The sequence below is a fragment of the Perissodus microlepis genome, chromosome 6 (genome assembly GCF_051167445.1).
Source record: "Perissodus microlepis isolate ML-2025 ecotype Zambia chromosome 6, ASM5116744v1, whole genome shotgun sequence".
Taxonomy (NCBI): Eukaryota; Metazoa; Chordata; class Actinopteri; order Cichliformes; family Cichlidae; genus Perissodus; species Perissodus microlepis.
The window spans coordinates 2,367,859-2,386,266 of NC_140466.1; the positions used below are offsets into that span (position 1 = coordinate 2,367,859).

Genomic DNA, 18,408 nt, shown 5'->3' on the forward strand with positions numbered 1-18,408 from the left:
ATTAGCATAGCTCTCAAATGGGGCTACCGACTCACAGAGCTGCATGAAAATAATAATACACAGGCCCAGCAAGGGTGCTGTTTCTACAACATCAATCAATAGAGACTTGGAAAATGCACCAGGGTTATTAATCGTTTGCTCGAGCACAAGAAAATGTAATTAGTACATTAAAATTGGGCCAGTGACTCCATGCTATGATCCTGTATGCCAGCTGAGCTATATATCATTCCATGCATTTGTGGAAATTCCAATGACAGAAGTAAGGGTTTGGAGAAAGGTTTGTATGTCCAACATTGATTTTTAGGACTAAAACCTCCCAAAGATCTTCAAGTACTTACTCATCAAGCTGAAGTTGGCCACATTATATACATTATATTAAAAAATTCCCCTCTCACTCCTGTGGGCGGTCTTTATCCTTCAAGCTCGGGTCTTCTACCAGAGGCCTGAGAGCGTGAGGGTCCTACACAGTATTGTTGCTGTTCCTAGGACTGTGCTCTTCTGGACAGAGATCTCAGATGTCTGAGATCTAGGAGGCAGAGGTCTACCACACCAGGCATGACCCCAGGGAAGGCCCCAGGTGCAGGCTGTGTAAAGATGCCCCTGAGATAATCCAGCACATAACAGCAGAGTGCATGATACTAGAAGGCAGGGCATACATGGAACACCTGTGGCGAGTATAATACAGATGTTGCTGGAAGTCTGAATGTCAAAATCGTTGATCCCCCCTTAGGATGGTCAAGACTGACCGAGCTAAGATCCTGCGGGAATTCCAGATAGTAGTGGTTGAGAAGCAGAGGAAGAAGGCTGTAGTGATAGATGTAACTATACTGAATGAACATGGAACACGACAAGCTCAGGCTGAGAGAAGAACTCGAAAAGATGTGGAGGGTGAAGGTAGCAGCCGTCCCAGTGGAAATCGCAGCATTCAATGAAGTGACTCCCAAGATAGGAACAACATCCGAGACCTCTGTCCAGAAGAGCTAAGATACTGCGCAGGGCCATCAAGCTTCCAGGCTTCTGGAAGAGGACCTGAGCTTGAAAGACAAATACTGCCTGCAGGGGCAAGAGGGGAATTATATGTGTGTGTTATTTGCATAAATGCTTCATTTTCAGATCTATACCTCTTATTAGTAACACGAGAAGGGAATAGAGATGCCTCTGTCTGTGATAAAATGCTAGCTTGAATGGTTGGTTACTGATGATGATAGCATTTCAGTGGTATGGCAGCCCATCTACCGATAATGCCCCAGGCTAACCTCTACCCTGAAATTTACCAGTCGTGTCTAAAAAGCACTCATCATCTCTTGTGATTAGAATCCAGATGAATGGAGAAACATGTTCATCTTGCTCAAAGACTTGTTTCCCCCCCTTTCTCTCATATCTCTGCAGCTGTACAGCTCGGTAGACTTCGGAAGAAAATGGCAGCTCATCCACGAACACGTCACGCCAAACAGATTCTACTGGTGAGTCACTCATTCTCACATCTCCACTTTTCCCCCTTTTTATTCTGCTCCATTCCTCTTCCCCAAAGTTTTGTTTGCTCAGGAATGCAGAAAGTGTTGCTCGTGTTCGGGGCGACTGAGCAAGTGATATTGATGGCTTAGAACAAGCTATGTGACTGACTGGTGATGCTGCTAAAATTCTGCACATTTTCTATCCCTTGATACAATCAGGCAAAGATTAATCTCCTTCTTCAGAATGCGTTTTGCATTCAGCGTCCGAGGGCATGTCGCATTCCACTTCATTTCTCACACTCACACCCTGTTCATATCAGGCGTCCTGCAAGACCAAATTATTATTTTTACATTTGCAGTAGAAGGAAGAGGGGTGAATCTCTACAGATACATACATGCAGATACATGAGCTATGACTAATAATGGATCCAGGACGTTCCTGTCGCTTCCTATCCAGTCATGTCTGCTGCTCACTCCCCCTGCAGTGTACCTACTATGTCTGAAAGTGCACACTCATCACAAATGTAGGGCCGAATATATTCCAGCTCAGTGCTCCCTGCCCCACTCTGATGTGACTGGGGTGTGCCTGGGATTGCTTTTGGCTATATGCACCATAACTTGCATAAATCTGGAGCTTTCTTTGCCATTGTGGCATAAGCCTAAATAGTGTGCACAATCCATTGTAGAGTTTGCCCTTCACTGCCAAAGCCCCCTCAAGGACATTTAAACGTGGATGAGCCTTTAGCAATGGCTAGGCAGTCCTCCAGTTGGCCGTATTTAGACAATGGCCTCATCAGCCTCCAGGGGCTATGAAATACCACCACAATGGGAGCGCTGTATCCATCTAGTCTAATCCACCAGCAGTGAAATGAACAAGAAAGCACGATTATTCTCTGAGATACAGTCATAGTCAGAGAGTGTAGTGGCCTTGTACCATTCAGTCGAAGATAAGGAGATTGTATTTCTTTGCATTGTTGTATTTTGCTGAAATGGGATTTGGGCTTTACTCTGTTCTCCTTACTATGTCTAAGATCTGAGATTTTATGGGGGGGGGGTTGTACTCATACGGAGCCAATAGTAGGCAAAAATGTTTGGTGGAGAACGTTTAAATACGTGTTCATTTACTTGTGTATATGCTAACTTGTGACCATGTTTAAAAGGAACAACTATCATTGCAAAATATATACAGAACAGAAAATGCACAATAGCTTAATTTCTAATTAACCAGTAACAGAAGTAGCTTCTCCTTTACATTCTTTTGTTTTTCTTTATGCTTATAAAAACTCCTTATATTCTGCTTTTTCATTCTCTCCCAGGTCTGTCACAGGCCTAGACAAGGAGCCAGATCTGGTCCACATGGAAGCTCACACACCAGATGGAAGTAGGTGTCTTACACACAAAGACGAGTAATGAGCAGGTGTCTATAGGCATGAATTCCTCTTTGTGAAAAGAAGTCGTCCCCAAGGAAACGGCATTGGCTCACCCCACCAATGAACCCAGCGTATGATTCTTGATGAATATGGCTTCTTTTATTTTCCCTCTCATTCAGTGAATGTTGTCTCCGTAACTCTGAAAGGCCACAATATCAAGGTCGTCTATACTGTAGCCAACATAAGTGAAACTGCCACTGTGTGATGTCGGTGTAGCGTCACTGCAAAAACCAAGAATTGCTTTTTTCCTCCTCTTGGTGTCGTATGATTGACAGATGGAGATGCTCGTTTATGGCGTCTACACAATGAAAATAAATCAGGTGCTACACAGAGAGGCAAATTATTCAGAGAGACTCTGCACTCTGCAAATAAGATAAAAAAATCATTTGATCTAATTGGGAAGGAAATGGTTAGCTTACAAAGACACTTACACTTCGTTACAAAATCTTGGTACAGCTGTTGTTCTGTATATATGGACTAGCAGAATACATAATGTTAATCCTGCATTTCTTCCTATGTGACAGATGTGCAGTATGTCACGTGCAGAGCTCAGATGTGCACAGAAGCTAACAGGAACTACCCGTTCCCTGGTTACATTGACATCAGCTCTTTGGTGGTTCAAGATGACTACATATTCATTCAGGTAGGGCTTTGTACACTCTGTCCCATCACTATCTGATGCATGATTAATTATGCATATTTAAAGATATGCAAGATATGGTATATCTCCTATATTGAGAAGCACACTCAGCTTTTTGCATAAACTGCAAGTGTGGATTTGAATGGCTTTTAGATAAATGGCCATTAAGGGCAGAGTGACTTTAGGAACTTTCGCGCTACAGCCGGCCTCAAATAGTTTTTGATCTGTTGAAATGTATTTAAAATATTGCTAAATTCAGGTGTTTCTTTCCTGTCATACTATTTCTGGTATGAGTTTTTTTTTTTTTTTTTGCAAATGATTTCACTTGGCAGGAATAAAATATGTAAAAATCATTTTATGTTAACCTCAACTGAACATTTGTGCTTTGTTTTCCTGTGTGAGCAGTTTTAATATTCATCCTAGCCACAGAGTGGTGTGTCATATTAATCACGATTTGTGTAACAGAAAAATCTGAAATGGTAATGTCCTGAATCCCAAGTAACACAGATGCAATTTATGGGTTGTATTTTAATTTCCTCTCCAGCGTGAATATTATTTACTTTGACATTGTGCAAATGAGGTTTCATACATTTAAAAGTCAACAGGAAACGTTGGGATAATTACACACCTAGTCCATGGCAATGCCAGTTTGATTCAGATTTTCCTCAAAAAAAACTGCAGCGGTATTTGATATGTGCTAAAAATGTTTTACGTAGAAGGAAAAAGATGGATCTGGTTTTGGCTTCTCATTATCGGTTTGTGTTTTTAAAAAATCGATGTTGATGAGACGGTGGCTACAAGTCTTGCAAACATCAGATCATAGCTGCATCTTCTTAAACCACCTGCAAAAAACATCATGATTTTCAGGTTTCACAGCAACAACTACAGTAGATGGCACCTGTGCTTGACACTGCCAAAACAAACTAGTTCCCAAGTCCTCCAAAGACCCTGACCCCTTTCACCTCTTCACAGCCAACAGAAGCATCACATAGACTTACACCAGCCTTAGAAATTGAGTCATCCAACTCGATGTATTTTATAATCGTAGCTGGATGTTCTGAATACCATTTTAAGTTAATATTATTAATTTATAATCATGGTTTTGAGGTGCAGTAGTTGTAAATTCTCTTGCTGTTTGATCCTGCTAAATGTTTTATTCAGTAGAGAATGGGTGGGTTCAGAAACTCAGCTTGAGCCACCTGCAGGCAAGTCCTTCCTCCGGAACCTTTTCTGCCCTTGGCAGCACATTAGACAAAGAAATAAAGTAGTTCTCCAAAGATCCTTCAATCCTGTTTGACCTCTCTGAAGTCTTTCAAATAAACTCACAAGCACTCAACCAGAACCACCCCTTCAATTCAAGCACCTCCACATTTTAGCACGTATGCGTCACAGATGAAAGATCCTGAAAGGGATGGGAAAAAAATCCATCATACCAATTCCTCTTAAAGTTCAAACTGCCTCTGGTTACCCAGCCATCGATCTCCTGCTCCTTCACTCGATTGCATGTGGGACTGTTCTACAGCACTCGCTGCTAGGCTGCCATATTTCCTCTCAGTGCTCAGTGTTTTCTCTCTGCTGGACCACTCGCAACGCTTGCAAGATCGGTAAAAGAATCGCATCTGTCGTACAACATTAATGCTGACTTCACTTCTCTTTAGTCGAGAACCACAAGCTCTGATTTGAAGGTTTTCCTCTAATGAATTTCATAGTGTTATTGACAGGGAAGAAAAGTAGGTTATGAACCTGCAGTCTCACTTTGCTGGGTGCTTCTCTATTTGTACAAAGTGCTTCTGTCTTCTGTGGTCTTGCGCCTAATGACAATTCTCCATCACCCACCATTCCCGTGTTTCCTTGCTGCATAAGCTAACAGCTTAGAGTGTTTGCAAAGGGTCTAGACCATTAGGATGTGTTTTTTTCTTTCCTAGACAGCAGATGAGGCTCAGTTAGGTAACTTAAAGATTTCTCTTGACAAAGAATAATGAGACTATTGATTCTCCTACGAGATATTTACCAAAGTCCACTTTGATACCACCAGTGCATTGACACCTGGGCTGCATCCTCTGAATCCAAGCTATAAATGGCTGAGTTAAAAGAAAATAGAATAAAAAAAGAAAAGACTCCTGGGTAGCCACAATATCCAGCTTTGCCACGAAAATAAGCAGGTGGAAAAGCCAGAAATTGATGTTTACTTTTTCCTAAACTTTAATTGTTTAGACAAATATGGTATGATGTCAGTAATGAGGTGACACATTCTTCTCCTCTGCATTTGTTTATCAGCAGCAAATCTGAAAGTCAGAGAGAACTGCTACTTGGAAAAAGCAAAGTATCCTGAGACTCAAAGCTTCGAGGAGTATAGAAGGACGTGTATCACATATTATACCGTGAGGACAAAAGTCTCATTTAATCTTATAAGAGAAAAAAATACCTTTTACCAGATTTGGATTGTTGTTCATTTTTAATCAGTTGTTATTGGGCCTAAATGTGCGCTTAGTTTGCTTGTTTCCTCGTCACAAAGTGTGCTCACAGCAGGTAGCCCATTTCACAGTTTTACGCCGGATCCCCTTCCTGGCACGTCTCCAAAGGGGATTTGTGGTTCTGGCTGGAACTGAAGCAACAACTTTTCACTTGGCAAATGAATGTGAAACTACTATATGGAGCCACTGTTACTGGGCTGTAAGATACAAATGCAACTACAGAAATATCATCAAATGTTCACACATAAAAGGCTTCCAGTTTCACTTCTAACCACCAAACATACACATTAAAAACATTTATGTGTACATCAAATCCATAAGCACTAGGACTTATGAAACCATGAAGATCTGATTGAAATGTAAGTTTCAGCTTCAATTCAAGGTGTGTAACCGTGCAGCCAACAGAAAACTGGACCAGTACCTACTTTTCTCTCAGATGTTGTTGGCAATTTAAAAAGCTAATAAAAAAATTGCTTATGGCTGTTGAAACTGTGTTTTTTGTAAAGGCGGTCCTTTGTTTTGCTCTCCACATGGACTGACTGCCTGAATACAACCATAGCGTTCTCAATCAACTGGACAAACTACACGTGAAAACCAGAAAGTTTCTGGTACCAAAATTCTTGTCCGACGGTGAAGTATGAGGACGAAAATCACAAGGCTGGTGACAATGTGGAAACACGGTTAATAATAGTCACTAGTGCGCTACAGGTGATAGATTTGGGTGCACTGTCATACTGCTGATCACATGGGTGTGGAAAAAGTCTCATCGTGAATTAGATGTGTACAAGCATCTATACTCCTTTTGAGCTGCACACCTGCACCCTCCAAACTATACTTCACACTATATAAAATTCTGCATAATAGCCAGAAACGCTGCATACCATGTGTAATGTATTTAATTAATAGAGTATTATATGTTCTAGGTTCCTACATCAGGGCGAGCCACATATTATGTGTCCTACAAGAGAGAGCCGTTTATACAAATCAAGCTGCCCAAATATTCCCTGCCTAAGGTAAGCTGCAGTGCCTATTTACTTGATGATGATGATGATGATGATGACACACAGAAATGCTTTTAACCTATGACACACCCATCAGCTCACCAGTGACTTGTTTAGGGTCAGGGTTTGGATCACATCTTTCCATTTCTCTGGAGCTTCCATTCACTGGTAAAACCAAACAAAGGTATAGTATAGAACATTAAGGCCGAGATGAATGTAAGACATTTCACTTATATAAGGTTCTTCAAAAACAGCTTCTATTTTCTGATATAATATAGAAAAAGTCAGGTCACTGCCCATTTCAATTCATACTTATATAACTTATTCCATATTAAGAATAAGGCCCATTCTTTACAGTATGTCATCAACCATTTATATTCACACCTCAGCATTGATCTCATGACCAGTCCCACGGGGTCAGCATGTTCTAATCCGTCACCTCTCTGCCTCCGGTCATAACTCCTCTTAATCTCTCCCCCCGCTCTCTTGATAGGATTTACACATCGTCAGCACTGACGAGAAGCAGGTATTTGCTGCAGTGCAGGAATGGAACCAGAATGACACCTACAACCTCTACCTGTCTGACACCAGAGGGATCTACTTCACCTTGGCCATGGAAAATGTCAAGACCACCAGGGGCATTGGAGGGAACCAGATGCTAGACCTATACGAGGTAGACGCCTGATGAAATTAGTCACCCTGTGTGGATTCTGAAATAATGAATTCATGGGAAATTACAGAGATTAGTATTATTTTCACTCATTAGATCTGCAATATGGTAAACAGATACAGGTAGATGTGTGTGTCAACATTATTGGAGAAGAGCTGTTTCACAGCAAAAACAAAATCACAATCAACAAAAGGTGTGAAATACAGGTTACTGTGTCCACGGACAGCCTGAGTGAATGAGGTGACCGAGCAGAGCTGAACTGTGACTGAGCATTTAGAATAGTCTGAGCTTTTGACTATGGATTAGGGATTGTTTGGATAGTATTGGTAGTGTTTGTTCACAGACACTGACAGAAATTAAGGGAAAGTATGATAGACGCGCTTTAAATATATGAATTTTAACCAAATATTTGACAGTGTGGTACACAGAGGCTTTTTTCTTTTAGCTGTTGTTGAAGTCTTCAGCATTTTTATTTGAACATTAACTCAATGTGAGGTATTACTATTGAATATCAGCTCACACTGTGAAAACAATATGACTTTAGTGTTGTGTAAATTAAGAGCTCCAGAATCCCCTTATCAAACACGCCTCTAACGCATCAGCAATAACTGTTATTAGCAGCCAGATCGTTGTGGTTAGTTTTGGCGTCAACAGTAACTCAGCAGCACCGGAATTAGACTTCTAACATCAAGATCAATCAATCAATATGGAGTAATGACAGTGAGAAAAAGCGCTGTTGTTACCAATTCAGCTATTGTATTGCTCTGGTGAAAAGTGACATGGACACCAGCAGAAAGTACCCTTAAAAAAAGCAGTAATCCTTAAGCAGGCACTTAATAAAAAGTACCTGGCAGGTGACTGGATGAATAATCGCTAATATCGATGTCTCAGCCCATCATATCAGCCAGTTGAACCATTCGACCCCAACTCTTTGGTACAAACAGAAGGGATTTGGAAACTTTTGCAGCGCTTTGGCTTTTTTCTTTTTCCTGCTGCTTACTTAGAGCTATTTTACATATTTTATTCATTGTGCATTTATTATCACTGCTATCAACACAAAATAACAAAGGCTTTTTAATAAGGTACGTTCCATTCACAGATTTTAGCTCACTTCAGTCTTTGGCTTTGTGTGTGTGTGTGTGTGTGTGTGTGTGTACACACTAGTCTTCTGCATTAAATTAGGCAAAACGTATCTGTGTTTGTTGCATTAGGATAATTCATATGCAGTATTATAAAGACAAGATAAACTGTGGATAATATTGATAATGATGATGATACTGTTCCATCCATTTAAGCATATTATTAACATTACAGCACAAACATGAATACTAATAAAACCTGCGGTCGTGTGCAACAGCACTGCTGTAACTTCTCAGAGCCAGGTTTGCATTTCAGGCTGCGAGCTTCCACCCTGCAAACATGCATACAGTGTAAAGAGTGCATTTAATGGGGCTCACTGCCATGCAGCTCTGGACTTGTAATGACCTTGTTAGCTAACCTACTGCCTGCTATACGGTTTTGTATTCATAGTAGAATTCCCTTCTCCACTCCCGGGTGAACCCAGTTTATCAGTCCTACACTGGCAGGTGTGACTGAGAGAGTGTGGAAGGAAGTGAGATATTGGCCAGCAGCAGTAACAGCAGGATGGTAATTAACAATGCCATTACTTGCCCTGAACAGTATGTGCATACGTGAGTGTGTGTGCAGTTTCTATTTCTATGCAGCAGTTGTTAAGGCGTTTAACCAAGCAGCATGACAAGGCGCTTTAATCGTGTTTGGCTCGGCCACATTTCTCGATCTGAACCTAAACAAGAGAGATGACACACTGCTACCCTGATAATTCAGACCCATTACACAAGGAAAGATATGTGCGACAGAATTCATCTCATTTATTGTTGTTGCTCTGTGACAAACCGTTCTTCACACAGGCGACGTTTCAGACAGAAGCTGCAGCTCCAATCGGAGACGGCGAACTATGTGAAAGTTGTTTTGTTAGAAGTCATTTCTCTTCCCAGAGGGCCTCTGTTCTTTGTGCACCCTCCTTCCACAAATCAATTATTCTTTTTTCCCCCCCCCCACACAGAAAATTGGACAATTATCTCCAGAATTAGAGGGATTATTTTATTGTCAATGAGATTGGATAAGGGCAATTTTTGTAATCATGAGCTTTTGTTGTGCAAACTAATTTTCTGTTGACACCAGGGCTCTACATCACCTGCTAAACCTTCCTTCAGTCTGAGCTTAGCAGGTGGCTCTTTGACGATTAGCACTCAGATTGTGTGGAGTTCACTGTATCAAAAATCGTTTATCTCTCTCACAATAAACAGTTCAGGATGATTGATTGAAGACATTAAGTGGGTTGTTGTCGGTGGAGAGTATTTAATGATCTGGATGATACTGATTCTCGGGATGATGTGGTTATTCATGGCTGTGTTTTCCCACCGGTAAGTGCAAACCCAACAACGCAACGTTCAACAGATGATTCAGACAAACTATTGACATCAAATACATGCCAGTCCCAACTGTGCGGTGTAGACGCACAATCTTGGATCTTTTTGTCATATTCTCACTCATGTTCTAGTGAGCGGTTTGCTCATAGACTATGATTGTCCACTTCAGTGCAGAACTGCTTACTACTGGAAATCAATCTGGACACAAACGAGCCGTCTCTCTGAGATTTTAATTTGTCTTTGCAAACTTGTCAAACAACAATAGACATCGGCAGCATTCTGTACGGTATTTGAGCGAGAATAATAACAAGCATAGAATCATTTATAGGAACAAGTTATCAGCCAGCCGTGGTCACAGAATACATTCAGAACATCCTGTGCAAACAAGTATATCTTGTAAAAGAGGATGATATGAAGACAAAATCAGGAAACCGCTGAGCCTTCCACTCATCAGTAAAAAAATGGATCAACAACATTTTCTATCACACCACCACAACCAGCTGATGGATGGAGTACTGGCAGATGGTGCTCACAAGGTCGTGTTGTCAGATGTAAGGTTGTATATTCACTTAAGAGCAAGAGAACAGCACAGTAACTGCATAACTTGAGTTATCCCCAATTTCTTTATGTTTCCATCCATGAGTGTATTGAAACGTGTAGTACAGTATAGAAGACAAAAACAGTGTTTGTACAATTTAAACAACCTTTAAATAGTTCTTCTGGCTCCTTGAAGGACATTCAAACATCTTCCTTGGATGCTGGCTGATGTTTGTGTTGTTCTTTGCTGAGATGATTCCACACTGCTCCCATAATGTTGCTGTTTGAAGCTGTTTCTAATCAAGGACTTTCTAGTACTGCATGGTGGATTATCTGACAGTACTTTTCTGTATTCATAACTCTAAAAAGATCCCAGCACCACTGTCTGAAATGCAGACCATGAACAAACCTCTAGTGTAATTTAAAGATGGCTGTAAATTAGACTGGTGGTTAACAATAGTTTACCTGAAGGGCCAGATGCAAAATTGGTTTAGAGCATACTTCGTACCATGTTTTTGGCTAAAAGCAATTTGAAAATCTCATTGTTGGTGCAAGCAGCATGTCAAGTATATCTCCAAAACAAACTCATACATTTAGCAGTGGCATTAAGAACTAGGTGAAGGGTCATATAGGACAGTGTTTGTTCCTTTTCTGGGTAATCTTAATAGAAAAGTTTTCCAAGGACTGACAATCAATAAATAATCTCATTTATTCTCTGCTTCCAGCTCTATAAATCTGTGCCCCTTCTTTGAAAATTAGGTCAGGCTAAAGCAAAATGAAATCTTTTGCAGATCCAGTAAAATCGATTCATATTGATGTTTAATTGCATTAGAGACATTTCATTTGTCTTCTACACACTCTTGGCAAAACCTCAAAATTAGATCTCACACACTCAGAAAATCTTCCTCTTACTCTTTTACTCTGTTGCAAACAAACCACAAAACTATTAAGTGATCATTATAGCTTCATGAAACACACCAAAAATACAATAAAAGAGGACGAATATTGATTTTTTTTTCAAAAGGTAAAAACAAAAATGGTCCATGAACAGCGAACTGCAGTCATAACACTATTAAAGAAAGTTGGAACCTGCCCCAAATAATTCAGCCCAACATAAAAGTCCGAGGACATGCAAGAAAATATTAAACATTTATAATGATGATTCCACATTTAGTTTCCTGTGCTTAATCTAAAAAAAACCCCACAAAAACCACAAAATAATGAAAACAATATTATTTAATTTGTTTGCTACAGTGGAAAAAAACAAAAAACTGTTTGTACACTTTCCAGGTGAGGCGACACTTTTGCCAGGGCTTGTGTTGGTATTGTTGGAAATGCAAAAATAGGGTTATTCCCACACCTTCCACGAGCAGTCGGTGCTAATCAGTCAGTGTAACCCAGTGTGTGCTAGAGCAAAGCAGATTAAACCCAAATTCAAACGCAAAATATAAAAGTTAATGCCAAATCTTTACCAACAGTCAGCTCACCAACAGTGCTCACGTTACTAAAAGCAGCTGGGTGTTGGTCGGCTGGGTTGAAGAGCTGCTGCACAGTTGTCATGCAATATTCTTTGTTCCATTTCCACTCGCTCACAGCAAATAGCAGTAATCAGCGTGGCGTGAAGGCGGCAGATCAGCGCATTTCAGAGTAATCTGTGCTTTGGAATGGAGATCGACGTCCTTCACTGTATCTTTAAGAAAGTCATGTGGGAGGAAAGAAAGGGGTGGATGCTGCTGGCCATATAAAGTTCTGCTTGTTTGCCTGCAGGTAGGTGTGTGTGTGTGTGTGTGTGTGAGAGAGAGTGTGTGAATGTGAATGTGACAGAGGAGGTGGAGGAAATAAATAATTACTGCCACAATTGACAGGTCAGGTTGGATGAGGACGGGAGGACCCTCGTTAGCCGCATCCATCCTGAGCCACATGTTTCTATGACAATGTCAAATGCGCTGCCTATTAGTGCCACTTATACAGACGTGCCCCTTCAGGGAGGCAAACACATCCATGTGGAGACCCTCACTATGGCAACCATTTAGAGTGACTCTGTCATTTCCATTGCATGTCATGCTTTGGTTTTGTTGAAGGATGTGTCTAATCCCTGAGAGACGACTGGCGGGGTGGATTTGGTCAGAGGACTGTGAGTCTACACTGTTACAGGTGTGCGTGTGAGATTCGGTTCAATTGTTGGAAAACAGACAAGGTGTCAGTTCTCAGCCATCATCATTTTGTACTGTCTAGATTACTGAGACGTGTAAGGATATAATTACAGAGAGCACAGTGTAAGAAACTGCAGCCTGTTCTGTTGACGGTGTGTGCAGGACTGTCAGCTGAAGAAAGAAAAGATAAGCGCGCCATTTGCATTTAACTGGTGTTGTGAAGATTGCCGCCTCAATACACAAAATGCCTTTTCTGATGAGAGTGCCGGGTATGCTTTTTCATGCGCAACTGAGGCCCTAACTGTTATGGGTGTTGGGAGGGGTGTTGTGTGTAAAGTGCTCCCTGATGGCTTGCTTTAAAGATGGGTTTCAACCTCTTATGTGTCTGTGCCAATCAGGTGGCTGGAATTAAAGGCATGTTAATCGCCAACAAGAGGCACGACAACCAGGTGAAAACCTACATTACCTACAATAAAGGGCGGGACTGGAGGCTCCTGCAGGCTCCTGCATCTGACCTGGAGGGGAATGACATCCACTGCATACTGGTAACGTACACGTCAAATGCTGTCTTGTATTTATGGAAATGTATGGAAATTACACACAGACTAGTTTTCACATCTTAGTGAGGACATCAATTATACATGATCCTTTCCCCAGCTGCTTGCCCTAACCATAAGCCTGCCACTAAAACCACATTTTGAGTCTCAAAAATGTCTTCAAACTCGTGGGGACGGATATTTTGGTAACCACAAGTATAGTAGCATACCAATTATCTGTCCTCACAAAGACATCTAAACCTGCAGACACAAAAATATATTTTGCTGATTTGTAACACTGCTCTATAGCCAGAGCTTACTAATGCACCCTCATGAAGTCTGTTCTAAAACCTAAAATAAATCATCTGTGTAGTAAATAATAGTTGGAAACTGGTCTTTATGTTGGTGAAAGCCCTGATTCTCACAGGTATGAACAGTCTCACCAAGTCAGCAGTTACATTTCCCACAGCCAGATGTTTTCTGCACTGGACAAGCAAACTTTAGCTTAATCTGCTGCATTCTAGTTTTTAGGAAACCCCTTCCAGTGAACCGTGGACCTGTGTTATAGCATGTGGAAAAGATCTGCAACATCCATTCATTAAGAACTGGTTATCATTTAAAACTGCATGCTCAGATTGTTCAATGAATTCTAGTTATTTAAATTAATTTACAGTTAGATGAGTACACATGGCCCAGATAGACATGTGCATGCTAATCCAAGTCATGTACAAAAAACTAATATTAGTGCATAATATAGATTAAAGTGCAACCTCTGTTTTAATCATGAGGAAGATGCAGTACTCGAGCGGCAGATCCAGATCAGCTGTACGTGGTAAAGGTCTCATTAGATAGCTTCCTTGCATCTAAAACTAACAGGCAGACCGTTAGCAGGAATCATGGTCGAGACATTAGGAGGACTTCATGCTGTTTAAGAGGTTATTTCAGGGCCATGCGGTGTGGCTTACAGGTTCCCTGTGATTGTGCATTCATGTGACATTTTAATTACTGCTGTAGATTCCTTTTGATTACCCTGTTCAGTCCCACTGCCCTCGGTGTCCTTACACCAGTGACACGCTGTCTGCTGCAAAGATGAAAGCAGACACAGGGTTTTTTTTCTGCTCCGTGAACAAATGTAATTGTCTTCTGTTGTTTGCATGCCCTGTGGAGGCTCAGCTTCACACTTTAATGCAAATTCCATCATTCTTTGTTTTAATGACAGATTAAATGTAATTAGCAAAACGTCTGAAGGCACCGTTAGCTTAGCTTTTGGGGATTTTTTTGTTGTTTGTTCTCTAATTTTTCTGACCCTATCATTTTCACATAACAGATCAGCCCTGCTTCCCATCCTATTACCTGGCAGTTAATTAGATAAGCTGATGCATAGCAAGACTGAGTTAGGTCATCACTTACAGCGATGCACGTATGCATACACAGTTATACACACTTATTTTCAACTTGTCTGGGCACTGCATCTAAACTTCGGTGCTTCTTTTCTCTAAAATCAACATCCACTTCAGTTTATGATTTCTGTTAAATCTTTTACAGCCTTTCTGCTCTCTTCATCTACAACTCCAAATGTCTGAGAATCCTTACTTGTCAGGAACAATTTCCACCAAGAATTCTGCACCGGGAATCATAGTTGCCACAGGTGAGTAAAAACACTGAACACCAAAGACAGTCTGCACATTAAAAATGCACAAGATGACTTTTTTTTCATATGCTGAACACTTTACATTTACCAATGTCTGCACATGTAAGGTAGCTTAAAAATCAGGATCTTCTCTGACTGCTTCAGCTGCTTCTAACAGACTGATTTCGATCATATGTGGAGGTTGCAGGTTAAATTTTGGAATGTGCATGCTTATGCTTGCTCACAGGTGGCTTCCCTCACTGGCACTGCCTCTTTTCTGCTCCATCTCAACATCAACACAACCTAGACACCAACACAAACTTCACACAAGCACACTGATATGGCTTCAGGTGGTATTTCTCTAGTGATAGCGTTAGTAAGCAAGCTCTTTGTCTAAATGAAGGCTAACATCAGCTACCATTAGAAAAATGTTTCCCGGTAAAATCGACTCGTGAAGTGTCTCTCTTCTTGCTCTTGTTAGTGAGCGTCCAAGTTACTCGCGATCAGAGATGGGCAGTAATGCGTTGCAAGTAATCTGATTACTTTTTTCAAGTAACGAGTAAAGTAAAGGATTACTATTGCAAAAAATTTAATTAGATTACAGTTACTTTCCCGTAGGAACGCTGCGTTACTGCGTTACTAAAACCGTGATTTTTTTGCGAGAATGTCTCATGACAGTGACGTAAGCGAGTGCGACGTTCGTGGCAACAGCTGTGTGCAGATCAACAATGGATCATATATCGAGTGCGGGAGAGAGTATGAGCGTGCAGCGTTTAAAGCGTGGAAGTACTGACCTTACTTTGAGTTTGATTCCGTAAAAAGTGACAAAAACATTAGCATCCGCTGTGCGTGGGAAGAAAACTTCTTTTTACAGCGAAAAAACCCCTAAACTTCCGAACAAGCACCGAGTACGCTGCCACTTAATGGGAAATTCACAGAGAAACTCGTGGATTTTTCCACTGACCGCTGCGGCTCACCTGCACCAGGGCAAACCTCCGCCTGCTATACAGGTGAAAATAGAGCAACAGGACCGCTGAGTCTTTTTCTGCTGTGTTTCACTTGCATCTATTTGAAAGACTGAGTGTAAACACACAAAAAAATTATTTTATGTGCTGGAATGTGCAGAAAATAGGTTTAAATGTTAAACAAATTTCTTCCAGTCAGAGAATGTTGCATATAATTTAATTTTTGCTTGATGCATAAAGTTAAAAGATTAAAACTAATAAAACAAATTTTAAAAAGAGACTTTTCCATTTGATCACATTTTGTATGATGGATTATGTAGAAAAAGTAGAATTGGGCTGAAAGATCTATCGCTTTATCACCTATTCAGGTTGTAAATCGTGTTTTTAAAAAGTAACCAAGTAACTAAGTAATTAATTACTTTTGAAAATAAGTAATCAGTAATTAGTTACTGATTACTTTTTTCAAGTAACTTGACCAACACTGCTCACGATACATTCATCTCATTCCTCTGTAAATCTTACAGTTGCCTAAATGTAAGATGTACAGTATAACTAACATTTGATTTATGCATTAATAACCAGCATGGGGAGGTTAATCAGTTAGCAGCAACTCCCTGGCAACCACCAGTTGCTAGGTAAAAAAATGCATTCCCCAACTGCGTGATGAAAAGCTCTTACTGTGTTCAGTAGCAGTACTTCTGGGTCATCAGTAGTTTGCATGGCGGTGACTTGTAACGACTCTCTAAGCAGCACTAAAACGTTAAAGTAAAGCCTGTGCCCCAGAACTCCAGCCAACATATTTTTAAAGGTGTAAGTTTTACTTTGAAGGCAAACAGTGTTTGTTTCCGAGGGTTTCTTCCATGCAGTAAGCAAACAAAGGAATGACAACGAGGTATTCTTTGCAACTGATTTTACCAAGCAGGAGCCGCAGCCTCCAGAAAACCGACACCAGCCAGCCTTGAGCAGCGTGTGCATGACGTCACACAGGAGAGCTTTACACAGCATTTATCCTGGTCTCTCTGCATGTGTGTGCAGGACAGTCCTGTGCCCGTCTCATCAGAGTGTAATCAATGCTTTTCTGAAGTGGTGCATAGTAAAAATAACATATTTGTACAATGCTGATTTCGTTTAATAATGTTATATTAATTATAATAATCCATCATCTAATCCACAATGTTATTTTATATTTGTATTAGTATATTAACATCGCACAGGTTTAGTTTTGCCTTATGTTGCTATTTTAGTATGAAAGTTAACATTTCACAGGATCAAGAGTCGTCCCAGTCAGCAGCCTGATTATCTAATGCAGCTCTGATGTGACCCCTACCTGACCCCCACTTAAGCTTCTGTCTCAGCAATTCTTTAAGCTTCACTGTGCAGAGTCCACGGCAGGTGCTCCGCTTCACGTATAGACTGACATGTTGTGGATCGTGTCCATCAGTTTTGATGCCTTGTGTGGGGAAAGGCCACACTTATGTGTCGTGTGTGCCTGTAAGTGTTAAGGAAGAAAGAGAAAAGAGATGAAGGAGATGTGTTAGCGCCAATGGAGGAAAAAAACCTGTGGTTTTGCTTTGAGCGTGTACATTTATGTTGTTTTGTCCTCATTATGTGAAAACGCTGAATAAACATGCATTCCCAGCGTGATGCTTTCACAGTATGTACTCGTGTGCGCTTGTGTGTATTTCTGGCCGGGACTTTGCTTTGGCACCGTGATTCACTTTGCCCGCTGCGCCTTTTAAGACGTCAGCTGGTGCAGAGATCATCTCACCAACATGACAAGCACCATCACAGATCAAACACGTGCCTATTTACTGAGCCGCGGCCAAGATAGTAGAGCAGAACAACAGAAGAAACGAGTTCACTCGCTGCACACTCGCAGGAAAAGGCTTTGGAGGCGCTGTGCTGCAACACCGCAGAATGACGGAGCGAGAGAGGCACCCACCCTCTTCTACACCGCGCATTATGCTGTCCTCGTAACGAAGGCATCCACAGGAATTAACATGAAATATTCTCTGTTATTCACATGATGTGCAAGTCAGCAAGCTAATACAGGAATCAAGCCAAGATGATAAATTAATCAGAGACATGGTGTGATTTACAGCATGTGTTTAAAACACATATGGCCTGTTATCTTTGTGAGATCTCACTGTGTTTTTCATGGTTTGTGTGTGTGTGTGTAATTTCCACTGCAGGAAATATCGGAGCAGAGCTCTCTTACAACAATGTTGGCATGTTCATATCATCTGATGCTGGCAATACCTGGAGACCGGTGAGCCTCACACCTACATTTACACCCACAGCCAGCAGATCTGCAGCAGTTTCGAACTTTGACGGATGATGTAAAAAATTAAACACTTTTACAAATATTCTGGCTTCTTGTTATGCAACACCTTTAGTTTCCACTCCAGCTTACTGCAGGTTACAACAGACTTTTTTATAAGACACTTTATACATGCTACACACCAAAG

General features: G+C 40.9%; 1 protein-coding gene across 1 annotated transcript in view; it reads left to right on the plus strand.

The window, feature by feature from the left end:
• The window catches only part of sorcs3a (sortilin related VPS10 domain containing receptor 3a), a 258,449-nt gene that overhangs the window by 159,933 nt on the left and 80,108 nt on the right, over window positions 1-18,408 (plus strand). The window contains exons 5-12 of the mRNA XM_084930166.1: window positions 1,390-1,463; window positions 2,771-2,835; window positions 3,409-3,527; window positions 6,922-7,011; window positions 7,493-7,672; window positions 13,208-13,354; window positions 14,891-14,993; window positions 18,133-18,209. Coding sequence (XP_084786292.1) covers window positions 1,390-1,463; window positions 2,771-2,835; window positions 3,409-3,527; window positions 6,922-7,011; window positions 7,493-7,672; window positions 13,208-13,354; window positions 14,891-14,993; window positions 18,133-18,209 — 855 coding nt within the window. The remainder of the gene's footprint in view (window positions 1-1,389; window positions 1,464-2,770; window positions 2,836-3,408; window positions 3,528-6,921; window positions 7,012-7,492; window positions 7,673-13,207; window positions 13,355-14,890; window positions 14,994-18,132; window positions 18,210-18,408) is intronic.